The 20,274-nt window shown below is 39.2% G+C and overlaps 1 protein-coding gene across 23 annotated transcripts in view; it reads left to right on the top strand.

Annotated features, from left to right (window-relative positions):
• The first annotated feature begins 1,631 nt into the window (after window positions 1-1,631).
• Window positions 1,632-20,274, top strand: part of LOC18438500 (uncharacterized) — a 33,378-nt gene continuing 14,735 nt past the window's right edge. For 7 of the 23 annotated variants that reach the window (XM_088853547.1, XM_020670072.2, XM_088853548.1 and 4 more), the window contains exons 1-3: window positions 1,632-1,921; window positions 2,632-3,187; window positions 8,530-8,927. In XM_088853547.1, the coding sequence (XP_088709673.1) occupies window positions 1,677-1,921; window positions 2,632-3,187; window positions 8,530-8,927 (1,199 nt within the window). In that variant the 5' untranslated portion in view covers window positions 1,632-1,676. Of the gene's footprint in view, window positions 1,922-2,631; window positions 3,188-8,529; window positions 8,928-13,177; window positions 13,246-13,625; window positions 13,728-15,629; window positions 15,741-15,849; window positions 16,456-20,274 lie in introns of those variants that run through there. The other 16 variants (XM_088853556.1, XM_020670075.2, XM_088853561.1 and 13 more) reach the window with 7 other exon arrangements.

Here is a 20,274-nt window from a genome sequence, read left to right on the forward strand (position 1 = left end):
TTTGCCGGGGTCCTTGAAAAACCTATTAAAGTTAATCATGCCAGGTCTTTCAGTAAAAATGTAGGACCCTGATTTCAACCATTGACCTTTGTAGACTCGGAAGATGATTTGATGATCCACAACCCTATAAAAAATGTCATTGTTTGTCAGATGCTCATCTCCACCGTACATAATTCCTTGATAACGATGGAGATTGATAGCGGTTTATAAACAATCAAATTAGAGCCCATCTTCAAATAGTGTCGAGAAATGTAGTTTCAATACTAGAAATCCTTGACTAGCCTAAAAATATATTTTTAATTATAAAATTTAAAGCCTAAAAAATAATATAGATCAAGTAGATCTGTAAAAGCTTGAATAACTTAAAAATTGATGCTCCAAAAAATGCATTACAAAATGCATTATTTTCAAAACTTGAAATACATTTTTTTCTCAAGTCAATGAATCTTGATATCGAGATGATCAATTTGAGTATCAAAACAATCTCTTCGGGTGAAATTTTTGAGGTAAGCTCTAATTTGATTGTTTAGAGCTTGGGCACCACATGAGCTTTCCCCAAATTTAAAAGACAACAATGGTTATGACCGTGCTGTTTCTATAGAGCCGAGGCTCTAAACAATCAAATTAGAGCTCACCTTCAAATGGTGTCGAGAAATGTAGTTTCAATATTGGAAATTTTTTACTAGCCTTAAAATATATTATCATATTTAATTATAAAATTTAAATATTAAAAAATAGTGTAGATCAAGTGGATCTATGTAAACTTGAATAACTTAATAACTGACGATTGAACAATGCTTTACAAGGTGCACTATTTTTAGAATTTGAAATCCATTGTTTTCTCAAGTCCATACATCTTGATGGTGAGATGATCAATTTGAAGATATGTGGGAATCAAAACAATTTCTTTTAGTGAAATTTTTGAGGTAGGTTCAAATTTGATTGTTTAGAGCCTAGGCTCTATATAAACTTTTCCCAATGATAAACGACCTTTTGTCTAAGGAAAAAGTTTATATAAAGTTACAACCTTACTTCAAAAATCCATTAGAAAAAGTCATTTTAATGTTGAAAAATACTATGATTGATAGTTACTTTAATGTTGAAAAATGCTATGATTGATCATCTCGACAGCGAGATGTATGAATATGAAAAAGGAAATATATTGAGTCTTCTAAACAATGCATCTTGCAACACGATATCTAAACTTTCTATTTTTAATATTTTCATAAGTTTATAGATCTACTTGATATTAATTATTTTTTGAATTTAAAATTTTATAATTAAATATAAAAATAAATTTTTACGCTATCATAAGAATTTTTTATGCCAAAATTGCATGATCCGACAAAATTTGGAGGTGCCCGTTAATTGGATTGTTTAATTGCAACCTTATATAGAAACCACACCCTCATAAAATCCCTTCAAAAAATTATAATTAAGTGCAAGGCCATTCTTTGGCGCCAAGGTTTTGGGCCGTGACGCAATTGGGGATGGCCCATTTCTATGTATGAGGGAGCAAAAAGTGTTCAGAGAAAATGTATCTTCTCACTTTTTCTGTCTATGCCTAGGATTTTGTTGCAGATAAAAAGCCTCTAATTTTTTTCTCTCTAGGTCCAGGGTTTTGTTACAGAGGAAAGGTGTAATTGTGAATCTGGTTTCAAATCGAAAGGAAGCAAATGGGTGTTGTGAAACGCACGAGGCTCCAAAACATTGAAGAAAACAAGCCAAGAAAAGCAATACAAGGTTCTGTGAAGAAAGAAGAAGAAGAAGAAGAGAGGATAGATGGTGTTGTGAAGAAGGGCGAAGAAGGGATGACAGAGTACGAGCGCAGGAGGGTTGAAAACATAGAAAGAAACCAGCGGATGCTTGCCTCTCTTAACGTCCAATCCCTCCGATCCTCTGTTGCTACAAAGCATCCCAGGTCTCTCTCTCTAGAATGGTTCTCCCTAATGTTTTCTTTGAAGTTTCAGTTCTTGTGGTCCTGTTTTTTATCTCTTTCTCTCTGTCTCATTGATTTCCCTTTCACCATTTTCTATGGCACTATTTATCTAGATCTGATGGTCTCTCTTTTTTAATGGTCTTCCCTCAAGCTCCCTCTAATTTTGACAATTCTTTACTGCACTGTGAATTTTTCTCCCATGGTTTGCTCTCAACTTCCCTCTAAAATTTCACCATATCTCATGGTGCTGTTATTATCTATTTTCGGTAAAATTTTACTACTCTCTTGGTGCTGTTTTTATCCATTTTTGGGGTTTTCTCTAGTGGCTTTGCCTCTTAAGATTTCCCTCTAAAGTTTCCCTTTAAAATTTCACCATTTGTTATGTTACCGTTTATTTACTCTCTCTCTCTCTCTCTCTCTCTCTGGACCAGTCTTATGGCACTGTTTATTTATCTCAGGGCTGTTTCTGATGGTTTTTGCTTAAGTTTTCTCTGAAGTTTTACAGGTCAATTTTAACAATTTTAAGTTCCTTATTTTATGCTTCAATTCTTTTCTCATGATTTCTATGAAACTTCAGCAATTGTACTGGTCCCTATATCTTCTTCCTCCTCCTCCTCTTCCTCTCTCAATCTCTCATATTTTTTTGTTTGAGATGTTAATAGCTCTTATGCTGCTTTTCTATCCATTTTCAGGGTGGAGCCCAAGGGCTATAAGAAAATCCCAGAAAGGAAACAGGTCCCTATTGTTCTTCGAAGGTCTCTTAGAACTGGAGGGATCCCACCTGATGCATCTTCAGCCAAGGGCGGCCATGATGACATGCCTTGTATAGACCATCTCTCATCATCTTCTTCTACCTCAGTGCCCATTAAGAAAAGAATGGGTTCTTTCACCATGGGAGAGGTTTATGAGAGCAAAAAATTTGATGTTTCAGATAACCATTTCATTGACACAGTAATCGGCCTTTCTGATAAGTCCCCATTATCAAGAATTGGGGTGAAAAAAGTTGAGGCTTTTGAGGTTGGGCAATTGAGATTGAAAGCTGACAATGTTGCAAGGTTAGTACCTGGAAGAATTTTGAGTTTGGGGTTTTTCCCATGTCTTGAGAGGACAGTTGTGGTGGCTGGGGACAAGCTTGGTTATGTGGGTTTTTGGGATACTGATGACAAAGAAGGGGATGGGGTTTACACATATTGTCCTCATTCGGCCGCCGTTTCAGGTGTTGTGGTTCGGCCATTTCATCTCACAAAGGTATGCTCTCTCTCTCTCTATATCTCTCTCTCTCTTTCTCTCTCTCAATTTTTGTGTGTTTTAATTGCTAACTATTTTTCATTAATAAGAAAGTGAGCTTTACATGCATAGTTTCTTTAGAAAATTCTCGCTTATTGAATACATCGTGACAAACAATCAGAAATGTATAACTGCCAACATATCACCCATTTCATTGCCCTCTCCCCATGCATGAATTAAACATGTCCTGATTCTACTAACAATATAAAAAATTTCTCTAAGATCTTTGCATATTTTCAAGAGTATTCCATATCATTACTGGCCATTTGATTACATTCTTAGAACCCCACCTCTTACTATTGTACACCTAGCCCAATGGCTCTCAACCCTGCTAATAGAGCTTGTGCTTCTGACTCGCTTGAATCACTGACTCTTGATCTTGAAAAGCTCCCCTAACTCTTGCCTAGGTCTAGATCCCCCAATTGAGCTTTCATCAAAGTTCCATTCATGCCATATGTCTTTTGCGGTGGTTTGACTGGCATTCCTTGATTAATGGCGTGCCATACTTCGTGAGATAGCAAACTACTAACTCTGAAAATCTGATATAGATTAACCCCAAAAACATTTTCTTACCCTTGTCCAATAAAGGTGGAGAGTTTATTTTCAAAAATTATTAAATGCTGGACACAATAGGAAGATAGTGGTAGAAGGAACCGTTGGCATAAATGAGGGCGGAGGTCATAAATACACTCATAGGATTAGGATATTAGAGGTGAAAAAAGCTTTGAAGAGGATGAAGATATGAATGGCTTTAGAACCAGATGTTATCCGGATAGAGGTTTGGAATTGCATGGGAGAGATTGGCATTGATTGGCTGACCAAGCTGTTCAACAAGGTGTTGAGAATAAAGAAAATGGCAGATGAATGGAGGAAAGGTGTTGTGGTACCTATTCACAAGAATAAGGAGATGTATATATAATTGTGCAAACTATCGAGGGATCAAACTTATGAGCAGCACTATGAAGCTGTGGAAGAGAGTGATTGAGCAACGACAAGGCATGAAACGAGTGTATCAGAAAACCAATTCGATTTTATGCTAGGGAGGTCAATAACTGAGGCTATTTTCCTACTTAGGCAACTGATTAAGAAGTTTAGGGCGAAGGGAAAAGACCTTCACATGGTCTTTATTGATCTAGAGAAAGCTTAGGATAGAGTACCTAGCTTATGATAGAGTACCTGTTGGAAAGGAAAGGAGTCTCCAAAACTACATCGACTTGGTGAGAGATATGAGGGAGCGCTATCTAGTGTGCAAACAACTAGTAGAGACAAGCATTCCTCAATTTGAGTAACACCTTTCCAAACATCGAAAACTGTGCCTTTGGTCCTCGTACTGCGAACCTCCCTTCCAAATTCCCCAAGCCTATACTTATAGTCAGTTACGTTCTTCCACAATTGTTGACCTAGCTGTCTAAACCTCTCCACTATGTTTCTATCAAAGCTTGACTGGTTTCTCTTGACTTTGTTATACCCAGACCCTTTTTTTCATTTTTATAGACCTAAATCCAAATAACCAGGTAATACTTCCCTTTTTCACCCTCCACTAAAGTTCTTTATGTGATTGACTACAGGTAGCAGCATGGGAAACAAAAATATTAGCAAATTTCGATAAGGTTGATGTAATCAATGTTACTCTCCCACCAAGTGATAAAAATCACTCTTTCAATGAATCTAATTTCCTATAAACTCTCTCAATGACCTTGTTGCATACAAATTTTGGAGGCTTGCCTGAATGCATCCGCTATTGGCTTGGAAGTTTATGAACCTCACTTCCAACAATGTTAGCCAGGTTCCCATGTTTCTCATTCATCATCAATACACCCAATAATTTGGTTTCCTGGACGGTGACTCTTAGACCAAAGACCACTTCAAAGAGCCATAGAAAATAACCATATATTAGTCACCTACTCCAGGATAGGATCACAAACAATTAAATTGTCATTTGCACTTACTGCGAATATTTAAAACCCAGATAGCAGGCCATCATTATACTCTTCTTCAAGCATCCATTCAAAGGCATTTGCAACAAGGATGAAGAGGAGTGGGGATAATGGATCCCCTTGCCACCAGCCTCTTGAGGTTGAGAAGTAACTATAAGGGATACAACTAATTAATACCGAGAACATTGTCGAAGACGAACAGCATGTATCCATTTCCTTCACCTTTGAAACAAACCCCAAAAGATCTATTACTTATTTACTAAATCCCAAGTATGCATTATTAATAGGCTTTCTCTAGATCTATTTTACAATTGATTCTTGGTGATTTTTCCTTTCCTTAGAATGTATACATTCATTAGCAATAATTGCTCCATCAAGAATCTGTCTCTCCTTGACAAAAGTTAACTGTTGTTGTGATATAACCTGATTCAATATTTCACTCAGTTTTGCTGCATGGACCTTGGGGCAATAATCTTGTAGACATCCCCCCACCTCGCCCCCTCCTGGCAAAAGCCATGAATGAGGAGTTTCATCCCTTTGTGCCAGAGGAATGGATGAAACATGCATATGATGTCACCCTTGGGAAGGTCCAATAATTCTTGAGAGAAGCCCTTAAGATATCCATCATATCAGTCTTATCTCTACCGAACCCAAACACGGCCTCTTCTATCTCCTTGGTTTGGAAAGGTGTTTCCATCCATTCAGCAATATTCAAATTTCTTTTTTTTTTGGTGCAAACATAGGCAATTGTGGACTTGCTTTATAAGAGAGACTTCGATGGAAATATTGTTTTGTGGTCTAAATTTGAGCTGACCCATTCATAAAGAGGTAAGTGGAGGATTGAACTATGTCGGTGTATCTTGGGTTTGCTATATTTCATTATTAGAAAGGGAGAATTGCCAACCTTCAAGTCATTTAATGAAATTTGATATAATTCTTAATCTAGAATGTTGGGCATTGCACATGAAACAATTCATTCTTGTGGGTGTTATGCCTTCCTTGTGTCTTGTTTTGAATACCCGTAGGTATTAGTGGTGAATATAGATTCACACAATTAGAATGTGAGTTACTATGTTCAAGTACTGTAACTAGTCTATGTATAGCGTAGTTGTGCAACATTACATGGTAAGTATGCAAAGTTATGTGAAGATTGTATTTGATGTTTAAACAAGCGGATTTGGCTGCCTCGACGCTAGGAGTCCTGGCCGCCTAGGCGGGCATCTATTGCCTCAAAGGCAACTTGATAACACACGCGCACACACATATAGGAATACACTTAAAAACACTCATGAGTGAAGTTCCACAGTATGTCACTTATGGCTCATTACTATCCAAATTCCATCAAACAGTCACGATTGTCTGATAGTGTTTGAATTTTAATAATTGTTTGAGTATGCTTTTGACATAGCCTAAACTTCTGCTGCAATACACCTTTGAGAAACACAATTCTTCCTTTCTAGTCAAGCATGACAAGTGCTAAGTTCGACTAAGTGTTGGACCCGCATAAAGAAAGAGTTCAATTCTTTGGCAAACAGAAAAGCCAAGGGATGAAATCTAAAAAAGATCCGATAGTCTTTATCATTGACCTTTCGATTCACCTTTCAAAAATTCTTTGCTGAATCTAAAATTTTTTTATGCCACTCTCTAGTGCATTCTCACACATTCCAAAATATTCATGCGCTCTGGTGCATAAGATTCACTACATCAACTCATCTTTTTTTCAAAGTTCATTATTGACATAAATACCCTTGTCCTTTTCTCAAGATCACGAGGAAAAGAGCAATGTAAAACACATTATGGAAGAAACAATCTCACACTTATTGGAGGGCCAAAATAGAAATATAAGCCCTTTCCTCCAAGTCACTCCTAACGAAAGAACCACTCATGTTGCACTAAGATAAGGCATGCTGTTGCACACGTTCAAGACTGAATGAACACTCTAGAACCCACTTGAGGATGTGATGATCGTGCAGGGTTGCTTGTTGCATACCCACGTAGACCACTACTATCACTCCACCATAACTATCAGACATAACTATGAACTACCTGGTCAACACCTATAAATAGATCAACACCCAAGGAGAGCAAAAATAGTTGATGGTAGTAAAGAAGACCCTTTGTATGTAAACGATGTATCTTGTTCTCTCAGTGAAACCATCTGTAATCAATTAAACATAGGTTTTTCACTCCTCCATTGTATGAGACAGCCATCATCATCATCAAAGCCTTTTCTCAACTAACTGGGGCCGGCTACACGAATCTAGGTCCGTCATTCTGCTCTATTAAGGGCCACAGATACCTGGGAACTTACTGACTAAAAAATAAATAAAGCATGTTTCAATTGGCTGATATATTCACCAAGGCACTTAGTTGTAACCAGACTCAACAGATTTTGTTTCGAGCTTGGCATGGGTGACTTCTATGCTCCAACTTTAGGGGAACTGTTAAAGAATAACTTGGTTTGTGTATTGGGGCATTTTTGTTATTTTTCTATACTTTAGGATACTTTCATTGAGGTTATTTTTGTCCTTTGTAAACCCTAAACAAATATTTTAAATAAAGATATTATTTATTGGGGTATAGGGTTACTGAATCTCATGTCACTCTCGCTTTTCTTTTCCTCTTCTTTCCCCTTTCTCTCTCCAGTTTTGACACTTTTTATCGTTCATGGTATTGTTCAGGCACTGTTTATGGCACTGTTCACAGATTCCAAGTTGAAAGATCTGACCTAGATTTATGTCAACCAACAAGTACTAGTTGAGTATATGAGGGAAGAGAAAGAAGATTTGGGGGCATGATCCCCCTATGGAATCAATCACATATATTTATATCATTGATATGATACAAGTAATGCCCATGCCCTTGTGTAAATAACTTACTCACACATAATCATGTTGAATAAGATATTCCATTCGTCCCTGACTTTCCACCTCACTTTCAACATCTATATAATATTCCTAGATTTTGTTTAGCACTTCCCCTTCATCTTGATGCCCATTAATGAAATCGCTGTACTTTTGGGATTTAATAGTTTCCTCTACTTTACAGCATAAAAAAAAAGTTTCCTCTACTTTCTTGGCAATCATTTTAATGTTTACAACAGGATGATTTTGTTTATATTAAAATTGTTTGTTTTCACAGTATACATGATTGTGACTATAATTATGCTTTGTTAGACTCAGTTTTGTAGCGTTTCTTGAAATACTTATCCTTATTGTGAGATACATTTGCTAAATTATATTAGTTTGTTGATTTCACTCATTGCCTATGTTTCCATGCTATATTTTGGGAGATGTTAGCATGGGAATTTCAGTGTGTAGAGTCCCTCTCTTGATATGGCACAATAATTTTTTAATAACTTTGCAGATCTTCACCAGCAGCTATGATGGGTCTATCAGGCTGATGAATGTCGAAGACGGAAATTTTGATATGATTTACCATTGTGATGATGAGGTTTTTGCTCTTTCAACTCAGACTTGTGACATGAATTCCTTATATTTTGCTGAGGGTCAAGGGGAATTGAAGGTTTGGGACGAGAGAACAAAAGGCATCTCAAACTCATATTCCTTGCATTCTCGAAGGATTAACACTATAGATTTTAATCCAGAAAACGACAACATAGTGTGCACGAGCTCCAATGATGGGGAAGCTTGCATTTGGGATCTTAGATGTATCAGAGATGATCCATTACAAAAAGTAAAGCATCAAAAGGCTATTCTTTCTGCATTCTTTTCCCCTACTGGACAATATCTTGCTACAACAAGGTTAACATATTCTTTTTTTGAACGTAAACATTTTAATGACCATGTGGCATAGTTTATAATCTCATTTTAATTATTTTTTGTATTGTAAATTGCTGATTGGAGATCTTTTCTTAATTATGGTTGTTTTTATGTTCTTTCTGCCATTCATCTATCATTGTAAAAAAGTGCATGTTTTTGTCCCTGACAAGTTTTCATTCTAATATTGATGCTGAAAGAGTTGTGGTTCAAGAGGTACTATGTATAACAAGATCTTCAAAGTGTCCTTGTGCAATTAGCACTAGGACAGATGAACTCTAGAAAAGCCCATTCCCGTAAACACAATAGCACTAGTACATATGAACTCTGGAGAAGCCCATTCCCCGTGCACTTACAAACACAAAAGTAAAGGAGATTAGTAGCCAACCTTTTTTCTTTCTCCTCTTTGGTTGCATCGAGGCCTATACTGAACATTCTCTTTGTCATTAAAAACATACTTGAAAACATGTTGCCAAGGTATAAATAATATGCGTTAAATAAAAAAAAAGTAGATTTTACTCAGAAATTGTTTAATCTCTATCACCTTTAATAAATTCTGATGTCTGATCCATTGTTCTTGGAAGCAGGAGCAGGAGTGGTATTGAGAGTGGGAGATCATTGCTTGCGGGAAGCTCCCCAATTAGGGACTGCCCATGCTATGTAAAATATTTAAAAATGTGATAAAATCATAAAATTTAAAAAATGGTTGAAGGAAGTTGATGCAAGGTTTATCTTCTAATTTTTTCTGCAGTGAAAATGGCCCCCTTCCTTAAACCAAAATTTACCTCGTTATGTAGGTCCCACTTTTTGTTTTTTTTTGAGAAACTTAACTTTTGTATTAAAAAAATATTTCCGTGAAGAAATGGTTACTGATGGGCATCCCACATATTGGGTGCTCAGATTACATACAAAAAGTATAGAAAGAGCAAGAATGCTCGCGGGGGAGAGGGAGAAATTACTAAGTAGATGACAGAAAAAGCAAGATTGCTCACAGGGGAGAAGGAGAAATTACTAAGTAGGAGGCACTACTGAGGACTCTGTTACAGCGGGAGCAAAAGGGTGGGCTGTTTTAGCCTGACATCATTACAGTTTTACATTCCAAAGAAAGAAATAGAGTGATAGGGGTACAAGTAGAGGGAGAGAGTAGGTGTTCCTTGGGAAAAATTGATAGCTCTCATTCTGAGGGACTGGTAGTTCGAGGAGAGTATTGCTGGTCTGGGTCTTGAGGGGCAGCAGACCTATGACGCAGGACTATCTCGCTCACCGGGTCTTGAGGGGCAGCAAGCCTGTGAAGCAGGCAGTCCTTCGGGTCATGCTTCCTTAAGAGATCTACCAGGAGCAGAAAAGAGGGTGTTGAGAGAGGTTATCGATTCCTTTGTTCTTTCTGAAGAGGGGAAGAGGTGAAATAGGTAGCTTAAGAGAGTAGCTTAGGAGATCAATAAGGTGTTTATTAGCAATGTAGAAATCAGACACTAGTGAGGACAACGAGGGAAAAGAAGAGAGGAAGGGGGAGAGAGATAGAAGAGAGACAGGGGGAGGGGGAGATAGTAGAATAATTGGAAAGGGCGAGAGGGATATAGAGAAAAGGAGACAAGATAAAGATAAAATATGTAGTATAGAATAAACCAGAGAGGGTGGGTGACACGAGAGAGAGAGAGAGAGAGAGAGAGAGAGAGAGAATGTAATAGATAAGAAAACCAAAAGTTTTTTTTTTCCTTTTGTCTTTTTTGTTTTTTTTGTTTTTGGAGGGGGAGGGGGTTGTAGAAATTGGCTTCAGTGCCCTCAGGAGGAAAGGAGATATAGAGAGATAATAGGATTTAGTAGGGCTAGCAATGGAACTGAACCCGACCCGGTACCTGCCTGGAATACCCGACACGGGTCCAGGTATGGGTCCAAACCTTGGACCCGTGGGTAGGGTCCGGGTCCTTCTTAATGGACTCGAAGATTCTTGGGTATGGGTCCGGGTAATAGTGGACCCACCCCATACCCGACCCGAGACCCGAAGTTTCCCACCCCTTTTGAAACCTACCCTTCATTTTATAGGAGACCCCTCATATTACCTCTCTAAATCTTTCGATGTGGGACTAAAAAATTTTCCCAACCTACAAAGCAACAACAATTCTATATCTCTCTCTGTGTCTAGCCGCATTTCTCTCACTAAAATCCTTTGTCTCTGTCGAACACGGGCAACGACTTCTCGCTCTCTCTAAACTAAACTTTCTCTAACACGGACAGTGCTTCTCTCTCTCTCTAAATTAAACTTTTTCTCTCTAATGTGGGCAACGATTTCTCGCTCTCTCTCTCTCTAAACTAAACTCTCTTTGTCAAAGTCCTCTCTATCTGTCGGTGTCTCCAAATTCTCATCTCTTCTTTCTCTCTCTCTAAAATCTTAATTTTTTGTGTTCTCTCTTAGTCTCTAGTGCCATTTCTTGCTTTCGTGCCCTCTTCATCTCTCTCCTTCTAAGTCCATTCACCTCTTTGCCTCTCTCTCTAAGGCCATTCATCTCTCTACCTCTCTCTATATGTCCATTCATCTCTTTGCCTCTCTCTCTCTAGTCCATGCATCTCTCTGCTTTCTCTCTAAGTTCATTCATCTCAGAATTAAGTATGAAGTGATAAGAAGAGAGAGGTTGTTGTTTATAGATAGGAAGATTAGTTCGACATGGATGGGAATAGAAAGAAATTAGTGGGTCGAGATCTATAAAAGCAGAGGCATGTCAATTGTTGGTTGAAAACTATTTCCAAACCCCCTCATGGGCTAGTGTCGGGTATGGGTATGGGTCTCGGGTCCAAAATTGCTTGTCGGGTACGAGTACGGGTACGTTCAATTTGGACCCAGTCGGGTTCGGCTACATATAGTCTATTTCTGGTCCTCTGGGTCTAGGTCCAGCTGGACCTGACCCGTTCCCACCCCTAGGATTTAGAGAGGAGAGAGTGATGGTTAGAGAGACAAGAGAATAGAGAGAGAGATTAGAGGTTGGTCATTGCACCTTGGCCCTGATTTGCATCTTCCTTTGATAGCTGGTCAGTTGTTGAGTTGGTCTCGCGGAAGATGAGTTTGAATATAACCCGTGGCATTGTGCTGCACAAAAAGTTGATGTGTTAAAAGATGGAGTATAGCCTCCAGGGAGGTTCCTCTTGGTGTGTGGCCCAAAGGACTGTATTTCTGGAGTCTGACTAAACTGTGATCCCTTCAGCAGGAGTCCCCAATGAAGCCACATGTTTGAGGCCCTCAAGAAGGGCCAGAGCCTCCACAAAAGTGGAGTCCTTGATTCCAATATATTTAGAAAATGTCCATAAGGTTGCATATGGGTCAGCGAGCTGCCCTCCTATTTCAGAGGGACCTGGGTTACCAATAGAGGATTTGTCAATGTTAAGTTTCAATAAGCCTGGTGGTGGGGGAGCCCAAATTGTCTTGGGTTTGTTGTGGGGGGATAGGTTAAGAAGGCACTCCTAGTTTGTCAAAAAGTGGGAAATGGGGATGGCAGCAAAGGTTGGTATTATTTGGCCCATGAGGGAAATAAGGATAAATATGGTTTTAAAGACCGCTTGTTGGCTTCTGGGTTTCCTCTAAAGTTCTTGCATTTTGCTCAAGCCACGGACTCCATAACAAAGCTGCAATAGATATATGCCACAACTTTAAGAGAATGAGGGGGAGTAACTTACTGGAGGCAAAAAAGTTTGAGAATGGATGACCATAAACCTAGGGAAGCCTCAATGGATGAAAAGATGAGGAATATTCTCCTCTTCTTGAAGAGAAACCCCTCTACGTTGAAGTTAATCCAAGGAAAGAGTTTTGCCTTGCATGAGTATCCAAACCAGTGTTTTAAAATGTGGCCGCATCGCTGCATATGCGGTCGCATCAGGTGGTATGCGGTGGGCACCGCATGGAAAAGACCGCATATGCAGTTTGGAGATATGCGGGCGCATATGCGTCGCATCAGAGCCGCATAGCGCATCTGGCTGCATATTGTTCCGCGATGTTATTTTCGATTGTGCCCCTCGGGGATGGGCAAAATGGTCTTTTTGACCATCAAAACTTGGGGGAAATAGTTTGGGGGGGGGGGTATTAACCCCGTAAACGAGCATTTACAGCCACTTTCATGGCTTTTTTGGGATCAAATCGAGGAAAAAAAAAGGCGGAAATTGTTTTTCATTGAGATTTTGGATTTGGGGATTGTTTTATACTTGGATCTTGATTTGAACCTTTTGGTTGTTGATTTGGGGAAGTTTAGGTGAATTTGTGACAAGAAATCAGGGGTTTCAAAGGCTGTGAAGAAATCGAGCACTGCTTCAAGAACCGGTAACTTTTTATTCTTTGTACAGTAATACTTATTTTTGAGGCAATGTCTTCTTCCCAATCTTCTAGTAATAAGGATCTGGCTTGGAAATATGCCAAACTAAAAAATCAGAAAGATAGAAATCATGTGATTTGCATGCTTTGTGGAAATACTTATATTGGTGGTATTTTTCAAAAAAAAAAACATTTAGCCGGAATTTCTGGGAATGTAAACGCATGCCTACAAGCTACCGATGAAATAAAAAAAGAGATTAGAGAATACATGGATAGATTGAAAACAGATAAAGAGAAGAAAAAAAATAAAAAGGAAAGAATTACTTGATGATATGCAATTATTTGATGATGATGTTCATGATTATGTGATGATGATGATATATCTGAAGGTGCAATGAGGCAAAGCGGTACTCGAACTCCAATCTCAAGAGAGAGGGTTATAAATATGGGTGCAGTTGGCAAACAGATGCATCCGTAGCAGCAGAGGTAAGGTGCACCTTCAAATTTCATCATGGTATATAATTTTAATGTAAAATGTTCTTAGGATTATCTCAAAATCTATTTTTATATCTAATTATAAATATTAAATTTAAAAAATGGTTAAAATCTGGTAGATCTATAAACATATGAAAATCTTGAAAAGGGACGGTCTAGATAATATGCTGTAAATCTATAAACATAGGAAAATCTTGAAAATGGACAGTGTAGATAATATGTTGTAAAATGCACTATTTCTGAGACTTAAAATCTTTTTATTTTTCATGGTCATAAATCTCAATGTCGAGATGATCAATCAAAGGGTTTTTCAACATTAAAACTACCTTTTCCGATGGATTTTTGAGGTGCATCCATAGTTCTACATTATAAGGTTGCATCCTTATATAAACTTTTTCTTATAAATATTGGTGGTAGTGTTGAAAAAAGAACACTCTCTCTAAGGGGCCAATGGATGTTTTTTTCACCCCTAGTCCCGAAATTGTAGTTCAGGAGAGAAAGTAAAAAACAAAACAAACTACAATTGAAAATAGATACAAGAAAGAACAGAGGAAGTCGGTATGTAAGTGGATTGCAAAGTGGATTTACATGACCGACATTCCTTTTAATATTATAACTCTCGATAATTTTGCATGTATGGCCCAAGACTTGTTCTTGCTTCACTACATGAGGTTAGGGAGCCCTTGTTGAAGGATGTTGTATTCGATGTCAACAAAATTTTGATTTCTCAAAGAGAAGGATGGGAGAAATATGGGGCCACTATTATGTGTGATGGTTGGTCCGATGGGAAGTCGAGGGCATTCATTAACTGTCCAACAAGTACTTTTTTTGTTAAGTCTGTTGATGCATCAGACAAGTCACATGATGCTACATACTTGTCATATGTGGCTTGATGGATGAGATTGTAGAGTTTGTTGGAGAGAAAAATGTGGTACAAATTGTCACTGACAATGGTGCCAATTATGCCGCAACTGGCATTTCTTGACGTTGAACATGACGCATATGTTTTGGACTCCTTGCGTAGCTCATTATGTTAATCTTATGCTTAAGGAAATGGGTACATCTTTATTTAGTGGGGTGATTTCAAGAGCTATGTTTGTTGTTGGATTTATTTACAATCACACCATAGTCTTAAGCATGATGAGATTTTTTATAAAGAAGAGAGAATCAGTGAGACTGGGTATCACTAGATTTGCCACGTCATTTCTCACTCTTCTAAGCTTAGCCAAGCAAAACAGTGCCTTGAGGACCATGTTTGCTTCACAGCAATGGAGTCATAGTAAATGTTCAAAGCATAAGGATGGGAGAAGGCTGAAAAATTTATTTTGAATATATCTTTTTGGAGTCAAATAATTCTTGCATTGGAGGTAGCTCGCCCTTTAGTGAGAGTGCTTCAATTGGTTGATGGTGATGTGAAGCCCGCTATGGGCTACATACATGAGGCAATGACTAGGGCAAGAGTAGATATAAAAAATGTTTTTTAAAGGATGATGAATATATGCGTATGGGTATACTTGAAATTATTGATGGGAGATGAGATACCCAGCTTCATAGGCACCTCTATTCAGCCGGTTACTTTCTAAACCCATCTCTTTACTACAAGCACCCATCTATTGAGTCAGATTGTGTAATAAATGGTGGGTTTTTAGATGTGCTTGAGAGGATGCTGCCTGACTAAGATATCCAGGATGAGATCCAGAGCCATGAATTAATTAAGTTCAAGTTAGCCTTGGAAAACTTTGGGAGAGATATTGCTACTCGAAATAGGGACACTAAAGATCCAAGTAAAGGCCAAAACTACCCTTATTTGTTTATGACTTTATGTATAGTTCCATTGTTTATTTGTTTACCCTTAATTTTTATCTATATTATAATTTAAATTATAAAATATTATACAGCTGCATGGTCGGCATTATAGCGAGACACCAAATCTACATCTCGCTATTCGAGTATTGAATCTCACATGTAGCTCATCTGGTTGTGAACGCAATTGGAATGCATTTGAGCATGTAAGTCCTTAACTCCTTATTCCTTAATCCTTATTTCTTGAATTTCAATTTCAAATTTCGATTTTCTAATATAATATCTAATTTATCTAATTTCAATTTTCTACCACAGCTCCATACAAAAAAACAAAAAGGTTGGAGCAGAAAAAGTTGAATGATTTGGTTTATGTTCGGTATAATGAGTGGCTTAGGGAGAGGTATCAAAATCGCATGAAGCTCAACCCTATTCAATTGTATGAAGCTGATGGTGATTCCACAAGTACGTGAACCATGGGTTCAAGACGAGAGCGTGTGTTTGAGGGTGAGGATCTTAGATGGCTTGATGTCGAGCTAGCAACAGGGAGTAATGAAGAAGGCTGACTTAACATTAGAGCACAGAGGAGTAGAGGAGCTGGGTCTAGTCGCATTTGCACATTAGCTCCGGAGGTCGAGGAGGAGGAGGCTGACTCAAAGGAGACCGAAGAAGAAGAATACGTGGAGGCTGCCGAGGATGATATTCATGATGCACATGACAACTCTCAAAGCGACTTCTCTGATTAACATTTGAAACTTCAAAATTGTCTTTCAAGATGACTTCTATGGTGAATGGATGATTGTATTAACTTTGAACTCTTTTTGAACTTGACTGCAAAACTCTTTAATCTTCATGGAGACGTGGACTTTTGGTTTGTAGTATCACTATTTTGTAACTTTAAAGTTTGTGGTTGTAAATTTGTGCTTATGGTTGTTGATTGTTAATGTTTTATGAAGCTAGTTTCAAATTTCTAGTTTCTATCAAGGGATAGTGGATACATAATCTCTGAGAACTAATATTTTTGAGTTAATCATTAAACTAAAATACCTACTATCACATATATCACCTCCATATTTTTTTCTATGCATTAACCTATTTTTTTTTAGATTTTTTAGAATTTTTTTATATTTATTGACCGCATCGTCGCGATGCACCCGCATCTGGACCGCATTGAGCGGCATCGCCCCCCCCACCACTTTTGGCCACATCCCGCATTTTAAAACACTGATCCAAACGAAACCTTGAACTTTATGTGGGATAGGCAGGAACAAAATTTTGTTGAGGAGAGGATTGGGGTTCAGGTCGGGTAGGAGAGAGTTATAGGAGGAGACAGAGAAACATATTGAGGGGTTTGGAGACCAAATTAGGGTATCTTGTTGTAGGAGCAGACTAAAGATGGGTGCAAGAGTTTGGAGAAGGAAGGTGAGGGAAATAAATTCTTGGTCTGAGAGGTTTCTTCTAAAGGTAGGGATCCAAACGAGGCTGGACCCATTGAATTGCATGTAGTCTGCAATAAGTACTTCTTGATTTGTGGCAAGTTAGAAAAGCGAGGGGAAGGATATCCTAAGAGGGGAGTGACCAATTCAGAGATCAGTCCAGAATTTGATATGAAGACCATTTCCTAATCTGGTGCGGTTAAGGAACTATTTTGGTGGAGGAGATGCTCTTCCAAGCTCCCGAGGACCTATGGGGGGGATTTGGGCATCTAATCTTTATTACCCATCCCATATTTAGAGTTGATAACTTGTTTCCAAAGGAGGGGTGAGGTGAAGAAAACTTTCACCACCATTTTCCCAAAAGGGCCAGAGTCATGGTTCTCAGGTTTTTTATTCTTAATCCACCAAATGGTTTTGGGATGCAGACCTTTTCCCAGGCAACTGAGTGGTAGTTTTGGGAGCCCTCCACTCCAGACCAAAGGAAGTCTCGCATAAGCTTGTCCAGGTGCTTTATACCCGAGATGGGAATTTGGAATAACGATAGAGTAAATGGGGATACTGGCGAGGGTGGTGCTGATTAAAGTGATTCTACCCCAAAGCATAAGAAGCGACCCTTCCAAGAGGCAAACTTCCAAGTAAATTTTTCTATAAGGTTGTCCCAAAGATGTTTTCTAGGTTTTCCTATGTAGAGGGGCAAACCTAGGTATGAGGACGGAAGGGATTCTGTGGAACAACCTAGGCGGAGTGCTAGACTCTCATGTTTTGAGTTGTCGACCATAACCCCTAACATTTTGGTTTTGGCAAGATTAACTTTCATACCAATAGGGAGCTCAAAAGTTCTTAGGAACTGCCATAAGCAGTCAATTTGGTTAGGATAGGCATCACAAAAGATGAGTGTCATCAGCGTAAAGGAGGTGCGAGATTACTGTGCTAGAAGGGAGTCCCGAGAGATGACCCCTATCGTACTATTTAAAGATGGTTATGGAGAACAACTCATCTATGAGGAAGGGTGAGAGAGGGTCACCTTGCCTACGACCTCTATCAGTTTGGAAGAGTCTTTCCGGGGAGCCATTAAGGAGAATAGAAAGGAAGGGTTAGAAATGCAGTCTAGAATCCAGTTTCACCAACGAGGACTGAAACCCATACGACTTTGGATGAAATCAAGGTTTGCCCAGTCAACTATGTCGTAAGCCTTCTCCCAGTCTAATTTAATAATGAGACCTTTCTGCCTTGAGATAGACCTAGAGTGGATGCCTCATGAGCTGTTAGGGCACCATCTAGGTTTTGCCTGCTAGACACAAAGGCATATTGGGTTGAGGAAATGACTAAGGTCAGGACCTCTTGAAGATGGGAGGCAAGAGTCTTTGCAAGGATTTTGTATGAGGAGTTGAGAAGGCTGATTGGGCGGAAGTCCCTCAATCTATGAGCTCCTTCTACTTTGGGGACAAGAGCAATGAAGGTATTGTTTAATGCCGAATTGAGCCTGCCTTTGTGAAAGAATCTTCAAAGAAAGCTAAGAGGTCTGGAGCAGTAGTGTCCTAGAAATTTTGGAAAATCACTACTAGAAATCCATCTGGTCCAGGAGCTTTGCCTTTGGGGTGATCAAATACAACTCTACGGATTTCCTCAATGGAGAAAGGCCTATAGGATCTACACGTGGAAAAACACTTGCCATCCGTTGGTTATTGAGGGCATCGCAAAAACATCCAGGTCGAAATATGGCTTTCAAATTAGGTTGCTATGAGATGCTTCTTGGGAGATAGTTGGGAAGGTAAGGTTCCCCAGAGTAGGGCAGGGATGAGAAGGCCTAGAGAAAAGATTTTGAAAGTATCTAATGAAGAGGCACTTAATTTCAGTGGGTTGAGAGAAATAGTTTGAGCCTACCGAGACCTGGGTAAGAGAATTTCCCCTGTGTCTAGAGCTGACAGTCTTGTGGAAGAAACCAGTGTTTCTATCTCCCTCTTTAAGCCATTTGATTCTATAGCGCTGGAACCTGTTTGTTTCTTCTTGCCTAAGAAGTTGGGCTAGGATTGCTTTAGCCTGAAATCTAGAGTCTATTTCATGTGGAGTAAGAGAGCGGGTTTCCTCTACAACATCTAGATCTGAGATTGTGGATTTGTGGGCTCTAACAGGATCCTTAAAATTTGCAGGCAAGTTTTGGCTCCAATGTTTCAAAGAAGCTTTAAGTATTTGGAGTTTGTGGGTTAGCCTAAAGCCAGCCCAACCTGAAACTGAAGCAGAGGACCAAATGGAAGAGAACATATGGGCGAAGGACGGTTCTTCCTACCAGAAAAGCGCGAACCTGAAAGGTTTATTTGAAGGAGTTGGGTTGGTGTCTAAGAGCATGGGCTTATGGTCTGAGGTGGCTTTAGGGAGAGCCCTAGAACAAGATCATGGGAAAAAAGATTCCTAGGAAAGGTTGAAAAGGAAGCGGTCTATCTTGGCCATTTTGTAGGAATGGAGGCATGATTGGGCCAAGTGAAAGATCGGTGGACATCAATGAGGCGGATACTCTCTATGGATTCTGAGAAAGCTCTCATGGATGTAGTCAGACGGCCACCATTCGATCTCTCATGGGGACATATGATCGAGTTGAAATTCCCCCCTCCCCTAGAAGTCAGGGGATGAGGGGAGGAGCGGCTGAGAGGGAGAGTTCCAACCAAAGATTTTCTCTGAGAGATGGGCTATTAGGGCCATAGACATAGGTGGACCTAAAGATAAAATCATCTGAATTTTGATGAAAAGAAATGGTTATAGAGTAATCCAGGATCTAGGATGAAATTCCATTGAAGACAATTGGGTTCCAGATGACCCAAATGCCCCCAGAGGCAACCTGGGAGTCTTTGGTGACCCAAGCATAGGGTTTCATCCCCAAATTTTCCTAACTTGGGGGAGGTCAGGAGATGGGAGTTTAGTTTCAAAAAGTGCAAGTATATCGGGAAATTGAGAGTATAATAGGGAGGGAATAGTGCTACTCTTAGTGTTTTGCCAAGTCCTTTGATATTCCAACAGAGGGCCCTCATCTAGGCGGGTTTGGGTGACGGGAGGGTTTCCTGGTGGATCTCCTCTTCTTAGGGCTAAGGGGTAGAATGGAAGAGAGGGAGATCAACTGGGCTGAACTCCTAGGGGTTTCATAGTTCACCCCAGTTTGAAGTTTTGTCACTCCCTAGATCCTTTAATAGGCTTTGGAGAGGAGGTTACCTGAGGTGCACCCGCAACAGTCCTAGGGTGCAATGAGATCTTTGAGATGTCTCCCGAGAAAGCAAGGCCACAATCGTCAATTATGTTTGCCAAGAGGAGCTCGGCT

This window comes from Amborella trichopoda, chromosome 12 (assembly GCF_054954075.1).
Source record: "Amborella trichopoda isolate Santa Cruz 75 chromosome 12, AtrichopodaSantaCruz75HAP2 v2.0, whole genome shotgun sequence".
NCBI lineage: Eukaryota > Viridiplantae > Streptophyta > Magnoliopsida > Amborellales > Amborellaceae > Amborella > Amborella trichopoda.